The sequence below is a fragment of the Pan troglodytes genome, chromosome 9 (genome assembly GCF_028858775.2).
Source record: "Pan troglodytes isolate AG18354 chromosome 9, NHGRI_mPanTro3-v2.0_pri, whole genome shotgun sequence".
Classification (NCBI taxonomy): domain Eukaryota; kingdom Metazoa; phylum Chordata; class Mammalia; order Primates; family Hominidae; genus Pan; species Pan troglodytes.
The window spans coordinates 26262651-26287836 of record NC_072407.2 but is presented as its reverse complement, the minus strand read 5'-3'; the positions used below and the strand labels follow the sequence as shown (position 1 = coordinate 26287836).

Sequence of the window (25186 nt, the reverse complement as noted above, 5' to 3'; positions counted from 1 at the left end):
TGCAGCCCTTGCCCAGTTTTTGTTTTGTTTTTTTTTTTTTTGAGACGGCGTCTTGCTCTGTCTCTCAGGCTGGAGTGCAGTGGCACAATCTCGGCTCACTGCAAGCTCAGCTTCCCGGGTTCACGCCATTCTCCTCCCTCAGCCTCCCAAGTAGCTGGGACTACAGGCACCTGCCACCACGCCTGGCTAATTTTTTTTGGTATTTTTTAGTAGAAACGGGGTTTCACCGTGTTAGCCAGGCTAATCTCGATCTCCTGACCTCGTGATCTGTCCACCTCGGCCTCCCAAATTGCTAGGATTACAGGCATGAGCCACCGTGCCTGGCCGCCCTTGCCCAGTTTTGAATGGCACATATTTGTGTTTGTTAGAGGTGTTTTTTAATTGGGAAAAATCTCTAATTTACACCCAGGAACTCCAAGTTTTGTGATATATTTTAGACCAGTCTTTAGGTCTCTTCTAAGGAAGTTATTCTTACAGAAAATATTTTCCTTGCTGATGATAGGAAAAACTTCATGACACTAACTTTCCAACTGAAATGGTTAAACTATGAAGTCCTGGGCAGGGCATTTTCAAAGTTAAGGGAAATTCCATTCTATATGAAGGATTTTTAATGAATGAGTGTGGAAGTGGTAACTATAACTAGACAATTTATACTCAAAAATGTTCATTAGTCCTCAAGTTTTTGATCTGTGTTCCAGTTTGTATACATGATCAATATCCTCCAGCCACAAAATATTTGTTTAGTCTCTCCTGAATGAAGTATTTTTTGAGCCTGTTTTTAACATGGCACTGAAAGACAGTGGGAAATTAATACATTTGATGTTTCAAAAATTATGTTGTCTCTTAGAGAAATGAGCTGATGTTTAACAGAGACCTTTGTGGACCAAGAACTAATGGCCACTAATATGCACTCCATCAGTATATTAATGCTAACAAAGACACAATGATCTAAAACCACATTTGGTATGTAAGATATTTCATCTGTCATATGTTATATGGAGGCAAAACAACACATTAATAGGAAGAAAGCTGTTTCTTTATGGGACTATTTACTCACCCCAAATTCCCATGAATATTGCAAAGAACACTGTTGACTCATTATCAAACAAATGGGAGAACTGTAAAAATAACAATAACAATATCACAAAGATAATTTAGTACTAAATGTAATAAAAAGGAGGCAAATTCCAAGTCTTTTCAACATGTTACAATGCATACACACCTTTGAAGCCAAACACGTACTATTTAGTCTCCAATAATCACACACTTGATCACAGAGTGGGCACATGATCATCTGACCACCAATCTCAGGGTCACAGATTTCAGTGCTGCAAGAGGAACAGCAAAGTTATTGAACAGTGATAGGTGTTTAGGTAAAAGTCCAAGCTGTTCTTATTAGAACAACTACTTATATAACTTCTCACATATAATAGAAGGGGCAATCAAGCAGCAATTTCTATAGTGGGTCAAGTCATGCTTTGAGGAGTAGACTTTTCAGAGCCCAGCTTTAGAAACAGATTTTCCATAAAGCACCAGGTGAGAGGCGACTGTTATGTTTGAGAAGCTTTTGGAAAATATCAATTATCTGCTGCTATAAGGAAACATTCTGAAGGAAATGCCAGGGAAATAATAACAACAACTTCATTTGGCACAAGATAAAGACGTTTTCTCTATCTGGGCAACTCAGGTGCACTTACCTGCTTGTGTTATGTTCCATTGATAATAAACCATAAATAAAACAAGCTAAGCCAACTACAGCTGCAAAGAATAGCATTTCTGTGTAAAATCCAAGAAAGACAAAATAGATACCAATTTTTTCTCCATAATAATTCCTGTGAAAAAGAGTAAAAACAGAATCAGAATATGGAAGAATGTTATAGTCTGGAGAGCCTTGATTTTGTATTCAGACAGGCATATATTCTAATTTTGGCTCCACTGCTTTCTAGACATGTAATTGTGGTGAAGTTACTCAACTCTCTAAACTTCAGTTTCCATATCATTATCATGTTTTAACACAAGATGGTGCTTATGCCATACTGCAAGGACTGATACAAGGATTAAAAGGGATAACAGATATAAGTAGAAAGCCAATTAAATGGAATTTAAATTTAAAATTTAAATAAGATAATTTGGAAAGCCTCTGTATTATAAAGAGAATTTAAATGGTTTTTAAATAAACTACAGAATATTCTACAATGTAATTTCTAGGAATGAACTTAACAAATCAAAACCATATCCAAAATCTGCATGGACTTTTGCTTTATCTCTCTAAAACTGAAAACATTTCTCTGACCGCATTGTAGATATACATTTCCATCTTTCTCCAAGTTTGAATCTTGGATGTTTACAGGATTGTGACATATGCAGCAGGCCAAGGAATTAAACATGACTACTTTGGCAAAAATTCTATGAAATATGCAGCCCAGCTCTTGGTTTTCAAAGAATTGAAAAGTGACAGCGTTTATCGGCACAACATTTTAATTCTCACAACCAAGTGTTTTGTTTTTAACTTAGTACCCATTTAGGAATGAGAGAAAGTAGTTTTCTCCTCCTCAGAAAGTCAGGTTTTTTTTTTGTTGTTGTTTAACCTGATTAATCTTCCTCCTTATTCATATAGATCACAGCTCACCAAATCTGTGAGTCTTTCCACAGTTTCCTAGGCAGAAGGATGTGATACCTTTTGTGTTCTAGTAGCATGCCATATGATTCTGTGAAAGTACTTAATATTAAATTGTAATTTCTATATATGCTTAACAAGAACACATATCTGAACATAAAGGTTATAAACATTTTTTCTCAATGAGATTTTAAAATGTATTTATCATATTCAATATTAACTTTATTGAACATCCCATTCTTCATATTTCAACACTCTTAATATTAATAGGCATCTTTCTGTTTATCCTGTCTTTTTTCATTCTTTTCAGTGATGATGAACATTTTTGCATTGTTAATTTCCCTAATTTGGTTTTCCAGATCACTATAAACTTGAAATTAAATTATAATGCCATCATATTCCCTTGCTAATCTGCCATTCACAACTTCCTTAGCTTACTCAGAGTGAATGAACTTTGTTTCTCCCAGTATTTTTCTGAAAAATGTAGAAATTATTGTAATAGTACATGACATCAAAATCAGAAAAAGTACAAAAATATATTTTATGAAATTTACTGTTTACCATGTCTATTTTTAATGTTTTAAAAATGGCAGAATCAATGTTATTAGAAATATAATATCAACATTATTGCTATAGACTTAACTTAAAAATGCTTTAAGTATTCATAAGGAAACTGGATATTTCAACAATCTTAGTTTTAAAGTACTACTTTTTTCTCCTTTTCAATTGTCACGTCTTATTCCTTGAGCATAAAAAACAAAATCCCTCAAGAACTCTAAACCTGTCAAAAAAAGAAATTGCTGAGAATTTACTAAATGAAATCAGGTAAGTATTTATTACATGTGGAAATATACAAATTATCTTACTAAACTTTGGACTTTGGTATCTAACAGTAACAGATTAACAACTAAATAATCTTTCAGGATCTCAGAAAGCAGGAGATATTTCTTAGATTTGCAATATGGTAAAAATGCATACATTATTGAAATCACATTTAATATTTAATTTAAACTATCTTGTTAGTCATAACTAAGAAAATAAGAGAAATCTAATAACATGAGACACTCTACAAAAGCTCAAATATAGGGAGAGCCTTCTTTTGAGTATTATTTTTTAGAAAAATATGCCATATATTTAAATCTATGATCTTTTTTAGCCTGTCCATTTTAATTATTAGACTTTCAACTGATCTGTGGCACTGCACCATTTAACACAGCATCTGATAGGTAGATGTGTGTTAGATACTGTGTGAGGGGACTGCTCTCATTTTGTATTTCCAGATGTAATATTTAGTTGAAGACATAGTAAATAATCCAAAGAATGATGATAGAATTAAATTGAATACAATCTTGATAAATCAATCAATGCAAACATTTTTTTCTAAAATGATTTATTTTTATAATGAATCCATAAACATCTGAGAAACTTAGCTTCAGTATTATCCTCACATTGTAATAACATTATCTGTACCACACATATATTTAGTCTATGCTATTTAGTATGTGGCAGTATTTCAATTTTGTTTCTAAGCATTAACATACAACATATGGATATCAAGAAAAAATTACCTGAAGTGTAAACTGGAAGGAAAAAAAAATGAGCTGATAGAGCTCATGTGCCAGTGATCAGTCTTCAACTTTATATGCTCTATCAGCCCATTTTTCTCAATCTTAGCATTGCCATTTTCCCCAAAAATATTATCTAATGTGACAAAACTATCTGTGCTCAAAAGGCAGAAAAACCACTTCCAGATATCTGGACATTAAAGTGATGTTTGGTATAGAGGTAACATGAAATATGTGAAATCTAGGAACTCAGATTCCTATAAACTGTATCTCTTTCTAGACACCCTATCATTCTGTCTTCCTTATTTTTGTCCTCCATATCCAATAATCCATTAGGTCCAGTGAATTCTGTCATAAAAATATTTTTTCTAATTCATAGTCTCCTCTCCTTCCTGTTGTCAATGCCTTGAAAAGACCTCCAAAATTTATTGCTGGACAATTTTAACAGCCTCCTTACTTCCCTGAGTTCAATCTTATATCCATCTAAATTATCTTTTGTTTCCAATAAAATGATGTTTCTAAAGAAAAATTGAGCAATATCCTTTTCTTCCTTCAAAGCTTCATCTTTTTACTTCAGCATTGTTCTTCAGGATTTTGTTCCTGGTGAACATTCAAATCTTCTTTGCCAACACTCCTACATGAAGAACTAAACACACAATGCTCTTGTGTGTTCTCTTTGCCTGAGATATTCTTACCTGACTTCTTTCCCTACTATACTGCTACTTATCTTTCAAGACATAGTTCAAAAGCACTGTGAAGCTTTCCTAGAGGTTGTCATGAAGATAGGTGCTTTTCCCTCTATATTTTGTTTGGAGTATTACTGTGCTGTAACTAATATGCATTTGTGTGTGCTCCTGCAAACAAATTCATGTTAGGAAACCACCATCTGATTATCTTTGTAGGCACAGTACCTTGCTTGATATGTAGTGATGCTTAATAAAGTCTCATTAAAAGAAATGTGTAAATTGTAATTATGCATATATGAATAAATTCTTTCTTTTCTTTTTTGCTTTTTTTTTTTTTTTTTTTTTGAAACAGGGTCTCACTCTGTTGTGCTAGGTTGTAGGGTAGTGGTGCGATCTCGGCTCATCGCAACCTCTGTTTCCCAGGTTCAAGCAATTCTCCTGCCTCAGCCTCCAAAGTAGCTGAGATTACAGTTGTGTGTGCCACCACGCTGGGGTAATTTTTGTAGTATTATTATTATTATTTTTTAAGTAGAAACGGGGTTTCACCATGTTGACCAGAATCGTCTCAAACTCCTGACCTAAAGTGATCTGCCTGCCTTGGCCTTCCAAAGTGCTGAGATTACAGGCAAATTCTTTCTATTTTAAGAATATTTTAACTTTTATCAAGTCTACCCACAAAACCTTTACTAAAACCCATGAAATCAACAAGGAGAGGAAAAACACCCAAACCCAATACAGGCCTTCAGTATCATGACAGAGAACGTCATGATCCTCAAATTACCTGCAACTAAGGAAATAAAAACAACTTCAACACCTGCTGCTACAAACCTAAGACACAGGAGAGAGGTGAAGATGTTTAAGAAATTATAGGGGAAAAATGTAAAGTAGGGTGGAAAACATAAAGAAACACAGCTAAAATAACCCTAGAGAAAAGTTTAACTAAATGCCCTAATGCAGAATATATGTTTGGATTTGGTCATTTATAATCTATAAGAAAGGATCTGAAAAGAGTGAGACTGGAAGTGGCAGCCTGAGATAAGCAATATTTCTCGAGAAGAATCAGATACAAAGAGAAGACTGGTACTCCTTGGAGGAGTGTCAGTAAACAGAAAAAAGAAAATAAGAGAGGAGAGTTAGAATCTCGTGGAAATGAAAGAAATAGGCTTCGCAGGGCAAGGGAAGATGGATGCCCACAGCTGTGAGACTCACAGGAAGCTTCCGGTCCAGTACACACAGAAACAGATTCTCCCTCACTCCCATTCACCAGGTTGAGCATCCCTCATCTGAAAATTCGAAACACAAAATTCTCCAAAATCTGAAACTTTTTGAGTGCCGACATGATGCCACAAGTAGAAAATGCTACCCCTGACCTCATGTGATGAGCCACAGTCAAAACACAGGCACACAATGAGAAAATGACATTTTTAACACTGCAGAAAGGTGTCTACAGACAACACATTGAGAATGTGTGATGGACTAACAGAGAGGGGCACTCTAGTGCTAGAAACTCTGTTTATAAATTAAAAACAAATTGAAATAGGTAGGCCACATCCATAAAAAAACATGCAAAACAAAAGCAAAACCAGAAAATGTGAAGTAAATAATTTGGTCTGATAATTCTCCCCAAATAACATGAAATTGAATAATATTGTAATAAAAACCTAAAAACAGAGTGAACTCTTCTCAAATAAATATTTGCTGATACAAGAAAACCCCAGAAATATAAAAACTAAAAAAAGGAATAGAGAAGTGTGGAAAGATATAAAACAAAAATTGATTGAACTCCAGAGATAAGTAGAGCAAACTGTAAATCATATCAGATCACATCAGAAGTAATACTTAAATTAGTAAGTAACAAAGGAAACACAGACACAGTGCCAGTGATCAGAGGGGTCTCCCCCAGGATCCCGAAGCATACCAGCAAGGAGAGAGGATCATCTCTCTTTTCACCCCACCACAGAGCACTGCTGTGAATAGGCAGAAATACTGAAGCGCTGTGAGGCTGAGCCTATCTGCTGGCTCTTACTCCTAAGTGCCATCTACTGGATAGTAAACCAAATTACAACACCAAAAACATTCTGCCAATATACAAAACTGTGAAACCCAAGGCAAGAATCCAGCTACAGATAAAGACCCTGTACAGAGCCTTGGCTCTCTGAAAGCACCCAGTAATGAAGCCAATTGACTATACTCAACTTATACTACAATTAATGGAACACCAGCCCTCTCAGGCAAGAAAGATTCAGTGCAAGAACTCTAGAAATTCAAAAAGTCAGTGTCCCCTTACCTCCAAATGAGCTCCTCAGCAATGCTTCTTAACTAGATGGTAACAACAGAAATGACAGACATACAATTCAGAATGTAGATGGAAAGGACACCCATCGAGATTCAAGAGAAAGTTAAAACCCAATCCAGGAATCCAGGAATCCAGTAAAACAATCTAAGAGCTGAAAGATGAAATAGCCATTTTAGGAAAAAACAAAACTGAACTTCTGGAATGGAAGCAATCACTACAAGGATTTTATAATACAACAGGAAGCATTAACAGCAGAATAGACCAAGCTGAGGAAAGCATCTCAGAGCTCAAAAACCAGTTCTTCAAATCAACTGAGCCAGACAAAAGTTAAAAAAAAAAAAAAAAAAAAGAACAAAACCTCCAAGAAATTTAAGATTACATAAAGAGACCAAACTTATGACTTATTGGCATTCCTGAGACAGGAAAGTAAACAACCTGGAAAAAATGTTTGAGGATATAGTCTATAAAAATGTCCCCAATCTCACCAGAAATTGATATACAAATTTAAGAAAGATGGAGAACCCTGATGAGACACTATATCCCCAAAGCACATAGTCATCAGATTCGCCAAGTTCAACACGAACAAAAAAATTTAAAGGCAGCTAGAAAGAAGAGTCAGATTACATCCAAATGGAAGCTCATCAGGCTAGCAGCAGACCTGTCAGCAGAAATCTTACAAGCCAGAAGAGATTAGAAGCCTATTTGTAGCATCCTTAAAGAAAAGAAATTCTAACCAAGAATTTCATATTTCATCAAACTAAGCTTCATAAGTGAAGGAGAAATACAATTCTTCTCAGACAAGCAAATTCTGAGATAATTTTTTACCACTAGACACGGCTTACAAGAGGTCCTTAAGAGAGTACTAAACATGGAATGAAAGAACAACACCTGCTATCACAAAACACACTTAAACACATAGCCCAAAGACACTATAAAGAGACTATACAATCAAGTCTACAAAACAACAAGCTAACAACATGATGACAAGATCAAAATCTCACATATCAATACTAACACTGGATATAAATGGTCTAAACACTGCATGTAAAAGACATAGAGTGGCAAGCTGGATAAAAACACAAGATCCAACTGTCCGCTGTCTTTAAGAGACCCGTCTCACGTCTAATGACACTCACAGGTTCAAAGTAAAGGGATGGAGAAAGATCTACCATGCAAATGGAAAACAAAAACAACAGGAGTCTCTATTCTATCAGATGAAATAGACTTTAAACCAACAAGAATTAAGAAGGGCAAAGCAGGCCATTACGTAATTATAAAGGGCTCAATTCAACAAGAAGACTTAACTATCCTAAATATATATGTACCCAACAATGAAGCACCCATGTTTATAAAACAAGCCCTTCTTGACCTATAAAAATACTTAGAGAGCCACATAATAGTAGTGGGAGACTTCAGCATCCCACTGACAGCATTAGACAGATCATTGATGCAGAGAACTAGCAAAAGAGTTCTGGACTTAAACTCAACACTGGACCAATTGGACCTAATAGACATCTACAGAGCACTAACCAATCACATAATATATATTCTCATCTTCTCAGAGATCACATGTTTAGTCAAAAAGCAAGTCTCAATCAATTAAAAAAGACAAAATCATATCAAGCACACACTCAGACCACAGTGCTTTAAAAATGGAAATCAATACCAAGATATCTCAAATCTGTACCAATACATAGAAATTAAACAACTTGCTCCTGAATAACTCCTGAGTATATAACCAAATTAAGGCACAAATCAAACAATTCTTTGAAATTAGTAAAAATAGGATACAACTTACCAAAATCTTTGGGATGCTGTTAACACAGTCCTAAGAGGAAAATTTATAGCTCTAATATGCCTCAATTAAGCAGTAAGAAAGACCTCAAAATACCAATCTAAAATTCCACCTAGAGGAACTAGAGAATAAGAACAAACCAACTCCACAGCTAGCAGAAAAAAACAACTAAAATTATAGAAGAATTGAACTAAGTTGAGATGCAAAAATCTATACACAAGATCAATGAAACCAAGTATTGGTTCTTCAAAAGAATAAATAAGACAGACCACCCTAGCTATATTAACAAAGAAAAAAAAGGAGATCCAAATAAGTCCAATGAGAAATGACAATGATGATATTATAACTAATCCTACAGAAATCAAAAATCCTCCAATACTATTATGAAAAGTTCTATGCACATTAGAAAATCTAGGAAATGAATAAATTCCTGGAAACACAAAAGCTCCCAAGATTAAACCAGGAGAAAGTAAAAACCCCAACAGACCATTATAAGTTTTGAAATTTAATCATTAATTTAAAAATCTACCAATCAAAAAATGCCCTAGACCAGATGAATTCACACCCAAATACTAGCAGATAGACATACAAAGAAGAACTTGTAACAACCCTGCTGAAACTATTCCAAAAACTCAAAAAGGAAAGGCTTCTCCATAACTCGTTCTATGAAACCAGCACCAGGCTGATACCAAAATCTGATAGACACACAACAACAAAAAGACAATGTCAGGCCAATATCCCTGATGAATACAGACACAAAAGTTGTCAACAAAATACTAGTAAACCAAATCCAGGAGCACATCAAAAAGTTAATACATCTGATCAAACTGGCATTATTCCTGAGATGCAAGGCTGATTCAACAAGTGCAAATAAGTAAATGTGATTCACCACATAAATAGGATTACGAGGAAAAACTATTAACATATGATCATCTCAATAAATGCAGAAAAAGCTTTTGATAAAATTCAGCATCCCTTTCCATTCATGATTAAAAAACCCTCAATAGTCTTGGTATTGAATGAACATACCTCAAAATAATAAGAGCCATCTATGATAAACCCACAACCAACATCATACTGAATGGGCAAAAGCTGGAATCATTCCCCTTGAGAAATGAAATAAAACAAAGACGCCCACTCTTACCACTCCTATTCAACATTGTGCTTAAGTCCTAGCCAGAGGAATCAGGCAAGAGAAAAAAAATAAAAGGCATCCAAATAGGAAAAGAAGAAGTAAAGCTATCTCTGTTTGTTGACAAATGATTCTACACCTAGAAAACCCTAAAGACTCCACCAAAAGTCTCCTAGATTTCATAAATGACAGATGAGAGAGTTCAGTAAAGTTTCAGGACCCAAAAGCAATGGACAAAAGTGAGTAGCTTTCTATATGGCAATAATGTTCAAGCTGAGAGTCAAATCAAGAACACAATCCCATTTTCAATAGCCACAAAAAATGAAATATCTAGGAATACAGCTAATCCAGGAGGTGAAAGATCTCTACAAGGAAAACTACAAAACACTGATGAAAGAAATCAGAGATGACACAAATAAATGGAACAACATTCCTTGTTCATGGATTGGAAGAATCAGTATCATTAAAATGGCCATACTGCTCAAAGCAATTTACAAATTCAATGTTATTCCTATCAAACTACCAATGACATTTTTCACAGAATTAGAAAAAGCTATTCTAACATTAACATAGAACCATAAAAATGGCCAAATAGCCAAAGCAATCCTAACCAAAAAGAACACAACAAAGAACACAACTGGAAGCATCACACTACCTGGCTTCAAACTATGCTATAAGGCTACGGTAAGCAAAACAGCATGGTACTGGTAAGACACATAGACCAATGGAACTAAACAGAGAAACCAGAAATGAAGCTGCACACCTCCCACCATCTGGTCTTCAACAAAGCTGATGAAAACAAGCAATGGGGAACAGATTCCGTATTCAATAAATGGTGCTGGGATAACTGACTAGCAATATACAGAAGAATAAAACTTGGACCCTTATCTTTCACCATATAGAAAAATAACTCAAGATGGAATAAAGTTTTAAATGTAAGACCTCAAACTATAAAAATCCTAGAAGAAAACCTAAGAAGTATCTTTCTCTACATCGGCCTGGGTAAATAATTTTTGGCTAAGTCACCAAAAGCAATTGCAACATCAAAAAATAATTGACAAGTGGGACCTAATTAAACTAAAGAGCTTCTGCACAGCAAAAGAAAGTATCAATAGAGTAAACAATCTACAGTATAGGGGAAAACATTCACAAACTACACATCCAACAAAGGTCTAATATCCAGAATCTATGAGGAACTCAAACAAGTCAACAAGCAATATCCAAATAACCCCATTAAAAAATTGGCAAAGGACATGAACAGACACTTCTCAAAATACATACAAGCAGCCAACAAACATATGAAAAAATGCTCATCATCACTAATCCAGAGAAATGCAAATCAAAACTGCAATTAGATAACATCTCATACCAGTCAGAATGGCTATGATTAAAAAGTCAAGAAATATCAGATGCTGGTGAGATTTGGGAGAAAAGAGAACATTTATACACTGTTGATGGGAATGAAAATTAATTCAGCTGCTGTGGAAAACCATTTGGAGCTTCTGCAAAGAACTTAAAACAGAGCTGCCATTTGACCCAACAATCTCATTACTGGGCATATGCTCAAAGCAATATAAATTGTTCTACCAAAAAGATGCATGCACCTATATGTCCATTGCAGCACTATTCACAATAGCAAAGACACGGTATCAACCTGGGTGACCATTAATGGTGGAGCAGATAAATAAAACGTGGTATATATATAAACCAAGGAATACTACACGACCATCAAAAAGAATAAAATTATGTTCTTTGCACAACATTGACACAGCTGGAGGCCATTATCCTAAGCAAATTAATACAAGAACAGAAAACCAAATGTTGTATATTCCCACTTGTAAGTGGGAACTAAATATTGAATACACATAGACATAAGGATGACTACGATATACACTCGAGGAGGTAGTGTGGGAGAGGGGTGTGGGTTAAAAAACTCCCTATTTGTTACTATGCTCACTACTTGGGTGGCAGGATCTGCACCCCAAACCTCAGCATCGTGCAATATACCCACACAAAAAACATGCATGTATACCACTGAATCTAAAATTAAAAAGTTGAAATCATATTAAAAAATTGGGACAGCCTAATGTTTTTCCATAGAAAAACAAATAAATGAATTATGAAAAATTTATAATAAGGCATTCTCCGTTCCACTAAATAGTATCAGATAGATCTTTGTGTATTCATAGAAGGATATCAGTAATATACTATTTAGTGAATAAAGAAAAATATTAGCATGAAAGAGAAGAGAAAGATGCCATTGCTCTCAGAAAAAAAAAAATGTTTCTGCTTTTTTATGCAGGAACACAAAAATAGGACTAAATCAATATTATCCAAATCAAGCCTAGTTATTTTTGTGGAGTTTGATGAAGGTAGAATTTCACTTAAAACTTTGTTCATCTCTTAATTATTTGAAATGTTTTTGATAAATATTCTGGTTTTATAACTTAAAGTATTAAATGATTATTATTCGAAACAGTTAAAATAGCCATTCAAGAAAGAGTGTGCATGATTTATCAAAAGCCCCAGTTTATAAACTGACTAAGTGACATTAATTTTCCAAAATGTGTCCTCTGGTTTGACTTAAACATACTGTTGAGATAACATTTCAATTGATTTGGATGGATCCATTCAAATCAGTCTCATGAAACAGATACTGTGATGCTGTGTAAGCATAGCAATGCAAGTATAAATCATCAAGGAAAAAACACTGCCTATAGTAGCAAGAGATCTCTAATCTAATAGTTTATTGAATAAAATCATACGTCTCCTAATATCTTGTATGCTTGTAGTATTGCTATGCTTTAAAGTGATAACCTGCAACCATAGTCTTCTTGCTTAGCTAATGAAACTATCTAAAGGATTGAGGTCATAGAACAAATGTCTTCACAGCTCACTGAGAGCACACACACACAAACATCCATACACAAACTTTGTCATATATTCCAAATTTCTGGACTCCAAGAGAAACAAAAACTAATATGTATTAAACACTAAGTGTTAGCCCCTATGCTAAAAAGTAGTAATATTGCTATTCCCGTTTTACAGATAGTATAGATATTATAACTAATGTGCTAAAAAGTAGTAATATTGTTATATCTATTTTCATAATGGTTAAGTAACTTGACCAAATTTATATAGCTTTCAAGAGACAGAACTTGGACTGGAATTCAGCCTAGCTAAATGCTAAGGTCTAACCTCTTAACCACCATACTGTCGCTGTTGTCTTTCATCAGTTTAGCAACAACATTCTCCTAAATGAATTGCTAATTTATAGTGTAGATATGAAATCAAGAAGTTGTGAAATGTAGTGGGTGAAAATAGTAGTAAGAAAAAATTATGCCATTGTGAATAAAAATCACATTATCAAGTTTTAATTGGTCTGATCCTGTGTATGAAACTTACTTAATCAAGTCTAAAGGCTGCTCCTTGTAGAAATAGGAAAATCGAGCCCAATTCTGGTGAAGTGTGTATCTTTCATTGGTAGGATTGGGAGGTTCTGATGGCTTCCAATATTGGCCCTGCAGATATCCAAGAGGAGGGTACATAAAAAACGAAGCAAAAGACAAAGACGAAGTAAATAAACACTGCTGTTCTAAGAATGTTAGTAAACAAGGGTATGTTTTCTTTTACTTTTAGATTTCATATTCAATTGATGTGAAATTATTTCACAAACTAATAATATTTATTTATTAAATTATCACACAAAGCTATCTCAAAATGCAAGTAAAAGTGTAAGACTTTGGCTTTACTCAAGCCATTCTTTCACCTGGAATGCCCTTTCTTCTCTACTCAAATCCTAATATAATATTCACGGCCCAGAGAGCCATATCACTATATAGCTGGATAGGACTTTAGAAATGGGCTAACACTTTTTTTTATAGATGAAAAAATTAAACTTCAAGGAACATTAAGCAACTAATCCAAAGTCATACTGCTATTACTGGAAGAGACTCCTGTTCTGTCCTCACTGATAGCCATTTCCCAAAGAACTTAAAATATTACAACAAACTTTACCATTTAAGGGGCTTGGTATTGCTTCATGCATAAGTTCTTTTCCCATTGTTAGGTACTGACTAATATTATTAATATCTTTTCATGGCCTAGCAAAGTATTGTGTACACTGTGGCTGTTTAAGACATTCTGTTTTTACTGCAGACAAATGAACTGCTGAAGGCAGCACTGAATAAATAACCAGTTTAAAATTTAGCACGTTGGAGATATACCTAACGTTAAATGACGAGTTACTGGGTGCAGCACACCAACATGGCACATGTATACATATGTAACTAACCTGCACATTGTGCACATGTACCCTAAAAGTATAATAAAAAAAGAAAGTTAAAAAAATAAATAAAATAAAATTTAGCACGTGTGAAAATCTTTATATGATAAGGTGTTAAATTTTATATCACCCAGATTCCAACTTTTTTCTTCTTCTGTAGGTAATCCAACTGAATCTTAAGAAATTAAACAACCAAAAAAGCAGCCTATGTGGGTATTTTGAAAAATGATTCTGTAAAGCACATAAGGGAAAATCCAGTGCCTAACACTGCATTCAGAAGAAAAGAAAGATTAAAAAGTAAAATCACCGGTAAGTTATAGCTATCTCCAGTGATAGCTCAGTGACATCGAATTTCCAATGAGCCTATATGACTCTACTGAAAGGCTACATGTATAGTTTAAAATTGCTGATGACTGAAGACATTAGTTTGGCTTTATGATATGGCATTGTAAGAATAGAATTAATTTTAAAAAACTCAAAATCTTCAAAAAAAAAAAAAAGTATGAGCTCTTTTGTGAAGAAAGATGGACAGAATGCAATGCAAAGTGTTTATTAACCTACTTTAGATCTTTCTGCTTTACCAAACGTCCATGTTAGTATTTAGAATCTATAATCTCCTAAGAGTTTCTTTGCCCCAGGAAAAAAAAATTGTGACAGTGGGCCCTCTGTATCTGCAGGTTCTGCACCCACAAATCTAACCAACAGCAGATTGTAAATATTTTTAAACAGCAGTAAACACACACACACACACAAATTTAAAAACAATACAGTGTAACAACGATTTACATTGATATTGTATTGGGTATTATAAATAATCTAGAGATGAATTAAAGTATGCTGAAGAATGTGTGTAGGCTATATGCAAATACTACTACATTTTATATAATGAACTTGATCATGCTGGGATTTTGGTATCCAAGGGTCCGGGGATTGGTTCTGGAACCAATCCTCAGTGGATATTTACTATATATGTGTTCAAGGGCTGTTGAAAAAAAAGAAGAGGCTGTTTGTTTTTTCTAATACTTAAGTTACTAAATTGACACTCCTGTTGAAAATGGCGACTCATTTTGGAAAATTTCCTCTACTCTTACAGAAAAACTAATCAGTGTTGAACTGACCTGGAGTAAATTCTCATACTACTGAATAAATATTGAATATTGGCCAGGAGTTCAATTACAGCCTGGCCAACATAGCAAAACCCCGTCTCTACTAAAAATACAAAAATTAGCCAGGCATGATGGTGTGTGCCTGTAATCCCAGCTACTCAGGAGGCTGAGGCAGGAGAATTGCTTGAACCCGGGAGACGGAGGCTGCAGTGAGCCAAGATTGCACCACTGCACTCCAGCCTGGGGGACACAGCAAGACGCCATCTCAAAAACAAAAGTAAATAAAACAAAAATTAAACATTAACAGAGGAAAACTAGCACAACAGACTAAGTCCTATAAAAGGAAGAGCTTGGCTTTGGGCTTTTGGGAACTATTACAGCAACACTGTATTTCAAAAAAATGGGGAATTATTTAGCTGCCACTTGTTTCAATTGAAATATTTGTTTCTTCTATTACTGAGAACTATATTTCTTACAAAGAGACTACATCACCAAAAAGTCTTTTTAAGTATGGAAGAGTAAAACTGTAACAAAAGAAACAACAAAAATAGACATTCCAAGGGATGATCTCAAAGTAGAATATGTACACATTCAGCCCCAGGATTTCCACTGCCAATAGGTGGTGAAATTTAAACACTGGCTATTCAAATGAGAAGGTTTCCATCAAAAACACCCAGAAATTAGGCGGAGTATTGGTTCCAAGGCCAAGTTTTCAGGTTTGGTTCAACAGGTGAATCATGTAAAATGTCACTTCTCTATTAAACTTATAAACTCAATGTTTTTGTACAATGATTTGCCAGCCCCCAAAAAACGTTCTTCTGAATATCAGTTGTCATAACACCTGAAGCATTCTTATGCACTGAAGCCTTTAGTTTATATTGCAGTTGCACACATGCTTTATTTCTAGGAGAGTCCTAGTCTATGAGCTTGGATTCATGGTTGTGTTCCAATAATGCCTAACAGAATGCTTTACATATAATTGAAGCCAATCATGTATTTGATGAATGAATATGTGAATGCATGTAATTTAAATTCTTTACAGCTTCAAAACTTTATAAATGAGAAAAGAACTAAAGGGCTCAGATAGAAATTTCCAAATATTATGTTCTAAAATGTTCTTTTAATGTGACTGCTATTTTCAATATGGGTTCTAATAAAAAGTCATGTGCAAATGTAAAAGTTTTTAAAATAAATGTCCATTTGAAACCTTAAAGATATATTTACTATATATCTCAGCATAGCTCGTAAAGCTCTCAGCTCAGAACCAAGAAGTCTTTGGGGATTTTCCCACCATGAGAGAAAACTAAGCAATTGAAGTAAAGGAAGATTCTCTCTCCCAGTAATGAACATGGCAGGAGGAAAATAAGCTCAGATTTTCACAATCAAACCTATACATACATCATGGAGTGGATAGGCAGATGAGTAAGTGTTAGAGTTTAGCAGTCTTTCAATCCCAAACCTTTTCTTCCCATCTTCTATGCCAAAAGGACATCTTGAGAGAATATAGTACACCTACAAGGTAAGTGCAAAGAGACACTATCACATCTCAGAACTTTATGCTTTCCACATTTCTTTCAATCACAATTTAACAATGTCTACTTTGAATGTAGATACAGGCTCTAATTATAGAAAGAAGCGTCTCTTGGTTGTCAGGAAGATGTAGAGTGAGGGATTATACAGAGTTTGCAGATATTTTAGCTTCTGAGTCTGAGAGCATTCATTTGATGGGGTGCAGGGGTGAACAGATCATAATTTATTTTGCTTCTCCTGTCCAAACCTCCTCTTTAGTTCTTTGTGCCAGAATTTCTACTATAATTAGGGCTTCAAGTAGGATACTAATGTCACTACTAACAGTTCAGTTGGGGGAATATGGAGTAGAATTGATATTTATCCAAGCTGTCTTGAATACTTCTTCAATTAATTATTTTTACAAGGGCTTTTACCTGATATCTGAATTTATTAGCCAAAGTGATCCTATCTCTACAGCCACTTTGCAACAACTTGCATATTTCTATCAGTTTTATCCTGAATATGATTTGGGCTTTGGTATCCTCTGCTCTTGTATTTCTGTGAACTCAATCTCATCTGCTTTTTATCTTCCAACAATTTTTCAAAATTTCTTCTTTCTAATTGCTAAATTTGTTTTTTTCAGCACTGTTTTATACATAGTCCCCTACCTTTCCTTTCTTTTACATTTCACCATTCAAGGACTTTTTGATTGGAATGGTTGTAGTTCTTGAATCATCATCATCTAAACTCATCATTCATGTTAAGAGCAGCTCCATATTCCATCTCGGTAAGTAGATCATAATTTATGCTAGGTAGTTTTAATTTTTACAAATAATGTCATAAATACGACCTGTTTTACATATTTTAGATTACTTCCTTAGGAAAGATTCACCACAATAAGAACTCTATCTTGGGATGTTAACAAAGTGGAAATATTTACACTACCAGGTATTAAGATGTATTATAAAGCTATGATAAGTAAAGCACAGTATTCTAAAATTAAAAAAAAACCCTGAATTTAGGCCTGAAAATACATTATTTGAAAAAATTATTGCAAAAGATGGAGAGGGACTACTGCAATAGAAAGAAAGTTTCAGGAGATCTGCAAACATCTGAAATGTCAGGCAGAAAAGTGATTTCATTCATAGGGAGAAGTAAGCAAGTGTCAGGGATTATCTTTCTTTGTGTTAAGGAGGAGCTGCTATACATGACAATATTGGCTCAAGTTGAGGGTAGGTCAGTGTTCAGGTTCCTATAGGGAGAAGAGAAGCTTAATTAAAGTTTGGTCAAGTCAGGTCAACTGCTTGTTCTGATGGATCAATGGGGATAAACAGTTCAGCTAACCACTCATAAAACGAAGAATAAGAATTTGGAGGAAGTGAAGTGTGTCTGGCCTTTGTTACCAGAAACTGTTAATAACAACAAAAGGAAGAAACTGCAGGGGTAAGGATAGATGTAAAGGAACTAGATTTTCCCTCGTGCCAAAAGGCAAAGTGACTTGCCCCACCTCCTTTTTCTTGGAGTACAAAGGGGTCTTCAAAACACTAATGAAAAATGGATATGTGTGGTTTTCAAATTTTTGGCACAAAATTAAACTCATACTAACTTGTTATAACATGTCCGAACAGGATTTAGTTTGAGAGACTAAGAAGGACACATCAGTTTGAAAAGCGCCGCTGTCAGAGCAACATAAATTCTGCTAAAATTGAAGCAAGAACAAATATCAAATTTATGATGAAGCTTGTGGGGAAGAATGGTGAACTCACTGATGCTTTACCAAAAGCTTATGAAGACAATCCCCCTAAAGAGATCAACAGTTTATAAATGAATAACTCATTTTAAGAAGGGATGAGATAATGTCAAAGATGAAACCTACAGCAGCAGACCATGCACATCAATTTGCAAGGAAAAAAATCACCTTGTTCATGTCCTAATTGAAGAGGACCAATGATGAACAGCACAAATAATAGCCAACACCACAGATATCTCAACTGGTTCAGCTTTCACCATTCTGACTGAAAAATTATAGTTGAGCAAATTTTCCAATCAATGGGTGTGAAAATTGCTGTACTCAGTTCACCTGCAGACAAAAGCAGTTTTCAATGAAAACTTTAAATAAGTAGGATCAAGATCCTTAAGAATTTCTTTGAAGAATTATGACAGGAGATGAAACACGGCTTTGCCAGTGTTATCCTGAAGATAAAGCACAATCAAAGCAATGGCTACCAAGCGGTGGAAGTGGTTCAGGGAAAGCAAAAGCAGACAAATCAAGAGCAAAGGCCATGGCAACAGTTTTTTGGGGGATGCTCAAGGAATTTCACTTGCTGACATTCTGGTGGGCTGAACAACAACAACTTCTGCTTATTATGACAGTGTTTTGAGAAAATTAGCCAAATTTGCAGAAAACCTCCTTGGAATGCTTCAGCAGAGAGCCCTTCTTCACAGGTACAATGTTCCTGCTCCTCCTCTCATAAAACAAGGGCAATTTTTGCAAGAGTTTCAATGAGAAATCATTAGGCATCCACCTTTCAGTCCTGATTTGGCTCAGTCTGACTTCTTTTTGTTTCTTAATCTTAAAATGTGTGGAAGGGGCATCCATTTTTCTTCAGTTAATAATGCAAGTAAGACTGCATTGACATGGTTAGATTCCCAGGACCCTCAGTTCCTCAGGGAAAGACTAAATGGCTGCTATGATCACTTACAAAAAATGGCTGGAACCTGAGAAAGCTTATGGTGATAAATAAAATTTATATATATTTTTTAAATTCTGTTTTTCCAGAAAATTTTGAAGTCCCCTCCTATTTTTTTTAGAAAACTTATAAATTCTTTCTTTGTCTCTTTGAGATGTGTGTCTTTTAAAAAGCTAAATAAGGATCTTACCAATTTTATAAATCAGGCATTTTTTTCTTATGTTTTCTCGGAGTAATCACTTTTGAATGTAAGTATCAAAAAAGGCAGCATACTCATCTCCCAGTCTCCATGGGAGTTTAGCCTAAGCACCTGGCTCCATGCTGTAACTACTTCTTGACATAGAGATATGAGTTTTGTTTTTTCTTGGAATAAAAGCAAGTAAGTAACACAGATGAACACTTCAATTACCAGGTGAATTTAGGATGAACTGTGTGGCAAATGGTACTGTCAAGTCAAACTTGAGGGAAGGGGTATCTATGAGTATTATCTATGTCATATGGTAAAGAGTAGTTCTGTGTAATAAACAGTTTTCTAGAATGTGAAATGATTCCTTTAACTGTCCCTGCTTTAAGGGACTACAGAACTCAGAGAAAGTTCAATATTCTAAGTACTGACACAAAAACAGATGGAGTAAATCAGCAGAATAAAATTCAGAAGTAGAGCTATGAATATATAGATACTTAGGTTATAAGAAAAGGTGGCATGGTAAAACAGTATGAAAAGTTGAATGTTTTCAATAATTGGTGCAACCTGACTGACTATACACTTGAGAGAAAAAAATTGACTTACATTTTGTACAAGGCACAAAAATTAATTACAGGTAGATAGTAGTTGTCAATGTAAAAAGTAAAATAATACAACTTTTAAAAGATAGTATATGAAATTAATTTCATTATCTTGGTGTGAGTTGAATATTAAGAGCATTATTCATAACATAAAAATTGAGAAAGTGGGGTATATTCAAATTAAAAGCATCTGTTTATCTAAAAACATTCAAAAGGGAAACACAAAGTAACAAAAGATCAGTAGAATATATAATGAATAAAGGACTCAGATCAAGAATATATAAATAACTACTGCAAATTGACAAGAAAAGGGAAGATCTAATTGAAAACAGACCAGAGACTTTAGCAGGTACTTCACAAAATTGCGTATCTAGATGGCCAATAAACATATATAAGGAGATCAATCTCATTTACATCAGAGAAGCGCAAATTAAAACAATAATGACACATACACAAATAAATGTCTATACCAAAGAATGAAAATGAATGAACAAAAGTTCATACAAGAGCTTAACTGATCACCCAAATAAAGGTTGAGTTAAAGAAGCCAGACTACCAACAACACATACTGTATGATTGCATTTTTATAAAATTTAAAAACAAGCCAAACTAATCTCTGCCGTAAGAAGTTAGTCTATCTCTGCAGAGGAGACAAGGAATAGTGAATGAGAGGAGACACTAGAGCTTCTGGATGGCTAAGAATATTTTCTCTCTAGGTGTTGGTGGTGGTCACATGGCTGTGTTCATCTTGTAATAATTACGACTTACGGACCTCTATCATTTTATGTGTCCATTAAGAAAAGAGACAACACGAAAGACTGATAATTTCTTGTGTCCAGAAAGGTATGTAGGTGGAAAACCAAGTACTCCCATATATTGTAACCAGGACTCCAAATGACTACATCTTTTTGCAAAGTGTGATAGTGTAATACATGTAAAAATTTAAATGTGCATGTCCTTAGATCTCGAAATTTTACATGTGTATCTCTTTTAGCAGAAAACTTACATTTATGCTGAAATGTATAAATACAAGCTTGCAAACTGAGTTGTTTATAATATCAGAAAAGTTGGAAACAACCTGAATAGCTATCAGATGTGAAAATGTTTAATAAAATTATATCTATACTATAGAATATAAAGAACCATTAAAATGAATAGATAGATTAATATCTACTGTCACAAAAAGATATGAAAGAATATACTGTTAACTGATGAGTGTTTTCCACTGAAAAATAAGTAAAATGGGGATTAATATAACTTATCTTTTCATTTTATGATATATATCTCTTTAATGTTTGATACTTTCACAATGAGGATGAAACTGTGCTTCAGTTGTACGATTAAAAAATTTAATAAGGTAAATGACCATAAAAGTGATATTGAAATATTGGAAAATGCTTATAATATAAAATGATGTGATGAAATAATGTACATCTTATTAATTCATTACTTAAAAATACTTAAGAGTGTTATATACTGGGCATTGTGCATACAATGGTAAGACTAATGGGAAGATGAACACTAATAAAAAAAAGAAAAATAATTATTTAATTTTCAAAATCTTCTGATTCCTCTGAAGTGAATCATGTAGTTCTCAGCCACATTAATAATTCTGATCTGTGCCATAAGAGGTATGGTGAGATTTGAAGGGCTGACCCTATCAGAGTTGATTTTACAAAGATCATTCTGGTTGTCTATATTAGGGAGTAGCAAAAGCATGGGTAGGAAGACCAATTAAAATGCATTTCAGTAGATCTCATGAATGATGACTATAATTTTGGATAATTTGGTAATAGTGAAGGTGGAGATAGAAGTGGACAGATTCAAAGAGAGTTAGGAGTTAAACTGATAGAACCTAGTGATGGGTTGAACATGGGTGGTAAAGGAGAGGTAGTATAAAGAAATCCTAGGCTTCTGGCTGATGCCTGAATGGAGGTGCTGTTCATGGGAAAAGGGATACTTAGGAGAGGACCCGGTGTGCATCACTTTTGTCTGTCTGCTTTTTAGTACTGATAGTCAGGAGGACATGTGGGAATGGTAGTTAAAAGTTCGGCTTTAGGCATGTGGAACATGAGTGCTTTCAATAGGCACACAGACGTGATTTGTAGGTGTTGGATTCATGAATCTGAAAATTTTTAAACATTTTACAAACTGAAATTTAGGATAAAAGAATTTTTTAAAAACACTATCAAAAAGCAACTGTGTTGGGATGAAGTACACTTAGAATGTATAAAATCCAGCTGTAAAATATTATTTGACAAAAAAAGATACTGACATGAATCCATATTATTATGTATTATTAGTGCAATGGAAAATTTTCCATTATAAATGCACTGAAATTTGGCATTGGTGTCCTATAAAAATTAATTCTCCATCTTTAAGGAGGACATTGTAACTAAAATGATTAGATGTATCTTATTTGTTTCTCTTTCTATACACATAGAAATTCCTTGGCCATATGTTCAATTTAAATCTCATATTGATAGTGTAAGCTTTTTCACCGACACAGCTGGATAAATCTAGAGCTTTGTTAATGTTAAAAAGTCTAACCTTTTTCCACAATAAAAGGTGTAAACACATAATCATATATATTCATCATATACACATTCACAAATCTACATATTGATGTATATATAAACAAACATATCACATATATGGGTTATATACTATTTACTATATATTGTGAAGCTCAGATGCCATGATTGTTGTGAAATGCTTTGAAAAGTATGAAATTCTATATTAATGTAAGATGCTCTTGTAATATTATTCAGTTTGTATATCCATTGAAACAAGTGTTATGGATGAGGATAAAAAGGAAGGGACTTTGTCTACATTAACCTCCCAAATATCTTCCTCAATAAAGCAAGAACAATGTTGCTACACTATGAAGGAAGATAAAGTGTGCTTTAAAGTTGAATTCGACTAAGGTATTGACACTGTTCACAAAGAACAAGTAGAGGTAAATGAATACTGACATTTCTATTCCTGATCAAGTTCCTAATTTGTTCCTACGAGTTCACTGGCTTTTTATGAACAATTTTTCAATGTAACAAATATCTCTAAAATACTTTTCAGTTTTCAAAGTGCATTACATATATTATTTCATTTGATTTTCACAATCATGTCAATATTATCATTATTTGTTTTAAGAGAAATGATCATATTTAGAAAGTAGCAGAGTTACGACTTGAAATAAGGTCTTCTGATTCCATGTCATTTGCTCTTTATTCCCATAAATCCTGACTTAGGTTTTGTTGTTGTTTAATCCTGGTTTAAAAAAAGGAAGAACATTTTTAGTTTGTGGATTCATATCCTCAATTCTAGGAATCATATTTTGTTGACTATTCCTGTCAGTGAATTTTAAAAATATTTATTTAGGAACTAGAAAAAACATGGAATCAGACCTCTAATTCCTCAGGAAAATAAAGTAAGTAATCTCAAGGAAAAGAATCTTGTGATTGTTAGAACCCTGATGATTAAATTAATAAACAAAATCAAAAGATAACAAGTGTTGGAGAGTACCTAGAGAAAGTGTTGGAGAGGACGTTGGAGAGGACGTGGAGAGAAGGTGGAGAGTGTGTAGTCTTACACACTTCAGATGAGAATACAAATTGGTATAGCCATTATGAAAGACAATATGGACGGTCCTCAAAAAATTAAATATAGAGCTACCACATAATCCAGCAATCCCATTACTGGGTATATGCCTAAAGGGAATGAAATCAGTATGTCTAAGAGATATCTGCCATCCTATGTTTACTGCAGCACTATTCATGATACCCAAGATGTGGAATCAATCTAAATGTCCATCAATGAATGAATGAAGAAAGAAAAGGTGTACACACAGAATTAAATAAATTTTATGGCTAGATATAGCCATAAAAAGAATGAAATGTTGTCATTTGTGACAATATGAACCTAGAGGACATTAAGGTAGGAAGAGAAAGATCAACACCATATGATCTCAGCCATGAGTGGAATCTAAAAAGTTGTTTTCATAGAAGTAGAGGGTAGAATAGTGATTAGCAGAGAATGGGAAGAGGTAGGGGGAGGAAAGAATGGGGAGAGATTGGTCAACGGGTACAAAGTTATAGTTAGATAAGATGAATAAGTTCTGGTGTTCTATTGCACAGTAGGATGACTAACATTAACAATGAAGTATCAAAATAGCTAGAAGAGAGGTTTTTGAATGGTCTCATCACAAAAAAATGAAAAATTTTAAGATGATGGAGATGCTAATTATCCCAATTTGTTCATTACATAATGTATACATGTATTGAAACATCACATTTTATCACATAAATATGTACAATTATGTGTCAATCATAAATTTTTTAAAATAAGCAAGCTATAAAAGGTAACAAACAATCTTATTTTTTTCCCTCTGAAAGCCAGATAAATAATGATAATAACATCTTAACGCTTGTTGAACACTTGGTACAAGCCAGGCACTGCTCAAAGCTCTTTATGTCTGAACTAATTTAATTATCTGGGTAACCTATGAAGTGGATATTATTCCAATCTAAGCACAAAGAAACAGTGGCACAAAACCATGATTCTTTCTGAGAGAGGTTTTCAATGGGAAACTTAAAGATCCTCGGACTTCAAATGCAGAGAAAACAAGACTATTTAGAAGGCAGAAAATAGTTGTAAATGAAGGGAAAAAAAAGTTTTGAGGTTTCTCAAATTTTATCCATATATAAAGGAATTAAAACATTT

At 34.1% G+C, this 25186-nt stretch overlaps 1 protein-coding gene across 26 annotated transcripts in view; it reads right to left on the bottom strand.

The window, feature by feature from the left end:
* ANO5 (anoctamin 5) overlaps positions 1-25186 on the bottom strand; it is a 91702-nt gene that overhangs the window by 30414 nt on the left and 36102 nt on the right. For 12 of the 26 annotated variants that reach the window (XM_016920570.4, XM_063783919.1, XM_016920573.4 and 9 more), the window contains 5 exons: positions 16881-16994; positions 13497-13612; positions 1698-1832; positions 1223-1328; positions 1058-1118 (listed from right to left, as the gene is read on the bottom strand). In XM_016920570.4, the coding sequence (XP_016776059.2) occupies positions 1058-1118; positions 1223-1328; positions 1698-1832; positions 13497-13612; positions 16881-16994 (532 nt within the window). The remainder of the gene's footprint in view (positions 1-1057; positions 1119-1222; positions 1329-1697; positions 1833-13496; positions 13613-16880; positions 16995-25186) is intronic. The other 14 variants (XM_063783924.1, XM_063783926.1, XM_063783927.1 and 11 more) reach the window with 3 other exon arrangements.